This window comes from Etheostoma cragini, chromosome 9, assembly GCF_013103735.1.
Source record: "Etheostoma cragini isolate CJK2018 chromosome 9, CSU_Ecrag_1.0, whole genome shotgun sequence".
Taxonomy (NCBI): Eukaryota; Metazoa; Chordata; class Actinopteri; order Perciformes; family Percidae; genus Etheostoma; species Etheostoma cragini.
Genome location: NC_048415.1, coordinates 120043 through 122273, shown reverse-complemented (window position 1 = coordinate 122273; position 2231 = coordinate 120043). Strand labels below are relative to the sequence as shown.

General features: G+C 56.7%; 1 protein-coding gene across 1 annotated transcript in view; it reads left to right on the top strand.

The window, feature by feature from the left end:
• Nucleotides 1–2231, top strand: part of LOC117950756 (microtubule-associated protein 1B-like) — a 6376-nt gene that overhangs the window by 488 nt on the left and 3657 nt on the right. The window contains exons 2-5 of the mRNA XM_034882094.1: nt 91–614; nt 1009–1961; nt 2022–2047; nt 2081–2215. Coding sequence (XP_034737985.1) covers nt 91–614; nt 1009–1961; nt 2022–2047; nt 2081–2215 — 1638 coding nt within the window. The remainder of the gene's footprint in view (nt 1–90; nt 615–1008; nt 1962–2021; nt 2048–2080; nt 2216–2231) is intronic.

Below are 2231 nucleotides of genomic sequence, written 5' to 3'. Positions count from 1 at the left end.
ATATATATATATATATATATATATATATATATATATACACACACACACATTCACTCACAAATATACTGTGTGTGTGTGTCTCTGTTTTAGGTGCGAGAGTTGCTGAGCGGTGTTGACTCGGCGCTGCGGCCCCGTCTCACAGTCAGCTGTCCAGACGTGGGCGTGTGGAGGCGAGCTGGACCACTGCAGCAGGACTACCTGCAGGTCCGGATCAACCCGGATCCGGTGCTGCCGGACATGGAGGGCCTGCACGAGTTCACCGAGTACCTGTCTGAGTCCCTGGAGCCGGAGTCCCCGTTCGCCCTGCTGGCGGCGCCGAGCACCGTGGGCTTCCTGAAGCTGTCGCGGCCGTGCTGCTACGTGTTCCCCGGCGGCCGCGGGGACGCCGCCTTCTTCGCCGTGAACGGGTTCAACGTCCTGGTGAACGGCGGCGCCGACACACGCTCCTGCTTCTGGAAGCTGGTCCGCCACCTGGACCGGGTCGACTCGGTGCTGGTGACGCACGCCGGCGTGGACAACCTGCCCGGCATCACCAGCCTGCTGCAGAGGAAGGTCGCCGAGACGGAGGTCGCCGAGACGGAGGAAGCTGCCGCGGCTCATGCCGAGGACGACGGGTAGGGATGTGTCCCCCTCATTCTGGGAAAAAAGTCTGAAAGGGGACAAAAATGTAATTTTTTTTTTTGCTGTTTTTGACCCGGGAGGACAACTCAAGGGTTAAAGGTTAAAGGTCATTCATTGGTAAATATTGACTGTGGATGATTTTTACCTCAGAAAAACTCCACCATTTGAGTCCTATCAGCTAAATTCAATTTATAATATTATGATTATTTATATATTCCCCCCTCTCATTCCCCCTGCTCGGGTGTTCCCCCTCTCATTCCCCCTGCTCGGGTGTTCCCCCTCTCATTCCCCCTGCTCGGGTGTCCCCCCCCTCTCATTCCCCCTGCTCTCTATTACAACTTCTGTCCAAATGTCACCGTTTAATAACCGTGTTTTGTAACCCATCAGCCCCCCCGACTGGATCAACCAGAAGAACCTGGTTTCCCCGGAGATTGGCGTAGTTTTCCTCAACGTTCCCGAGAGACTGAAGTCGGAGCCGGCGGACACCGGCGAGCTGCGCAGCTGCGACCAGGCGGCGCTCGCTCTGCAGCTTTTACACAGACTGGGAATCAAACCGCAGCCCCTCAGCCGGGCCGACGCACCCGCCATCGAACCTGTCATCCTGTTCCAGAAGATGGGCGTGGGCCGCCTGGAGCTGTACCCGCTCAACCCCGTCAGCGGCAGCAAGACCCTCCACGCCTTCATGCAGGCGTGGCCCAGCAGCGTGCCCCGTGAGACGGGCGCAGGGCTCCCGTTACCGTGCCTGGTCTCCATCTGTGCGCTGCTGGTCTGGCATCCCTCCAGCCCGGCGGAAAAGATAATCAGGATTCTGTTCCCCGGCTGCACGCCGCAGAACCTGATCCTGGACGCGCTCGATAAACTCCAACATCTGGAATTCCTCAAACATGCGGCCGTGTGTTTGAGCGACCTGGCAGCGCTGAAGACTGCCGAGAAGCAGCCGAGGCGAGCCGAGAGCCGGGAAAGCCTCAAGTCCCAGACGAAGAACTCGAGAGACAGACCGCCGCGGCAGGACGTCAAGAAACAGGAAGTAAAGACCAAGGCGGCCGGCGACGCGGCGCCGAGACACGGGGAGGACAAGATGAAGGACGCCCAACCAAAGCTGCCGAGACACGGGGAGGACAAGATGAAGGACGCGGACGCCAAACCAAAGCTGCCAAAAGTGACTTCAAATCCAAAGAAAGACTCATCGAAGGACGAGAAAAACGAGAAGATCGCTGTCGTAAAGAAAGAAGAGAGCACAGAGAAAAAGAGGGAAGGCGTAAAGAAAGAGAATTTTAGCAGAAATCCAAAGCCAGATTTAAGGCCCGAACCAAGGAAGGAGGTGAAGATGGAGGTGAAGAAAGCGGCGGGTAAAGAAGGGAGGAAGGATGTGAAGATGGAGGTGAAGATGGTGAAGAAAGCGGAGGAGGAGACGGAGGTGAAGATGGTGAAGAAAGCGGAGGAGGAGACGGAGGTGAAGATGGTGAAGAAAGCGGAGGAGAAGACGGAGGTGACGATGGAGGAGAAGAAAGCGGCGGGTAAAGAAGGGAGGAAGGATGTGAAGACGGAGGTGAAGATGGTGAAGAAAGCGGAAGAGAAGACGGCGGTGAAGATGGTGAAGAAAGCGGCGG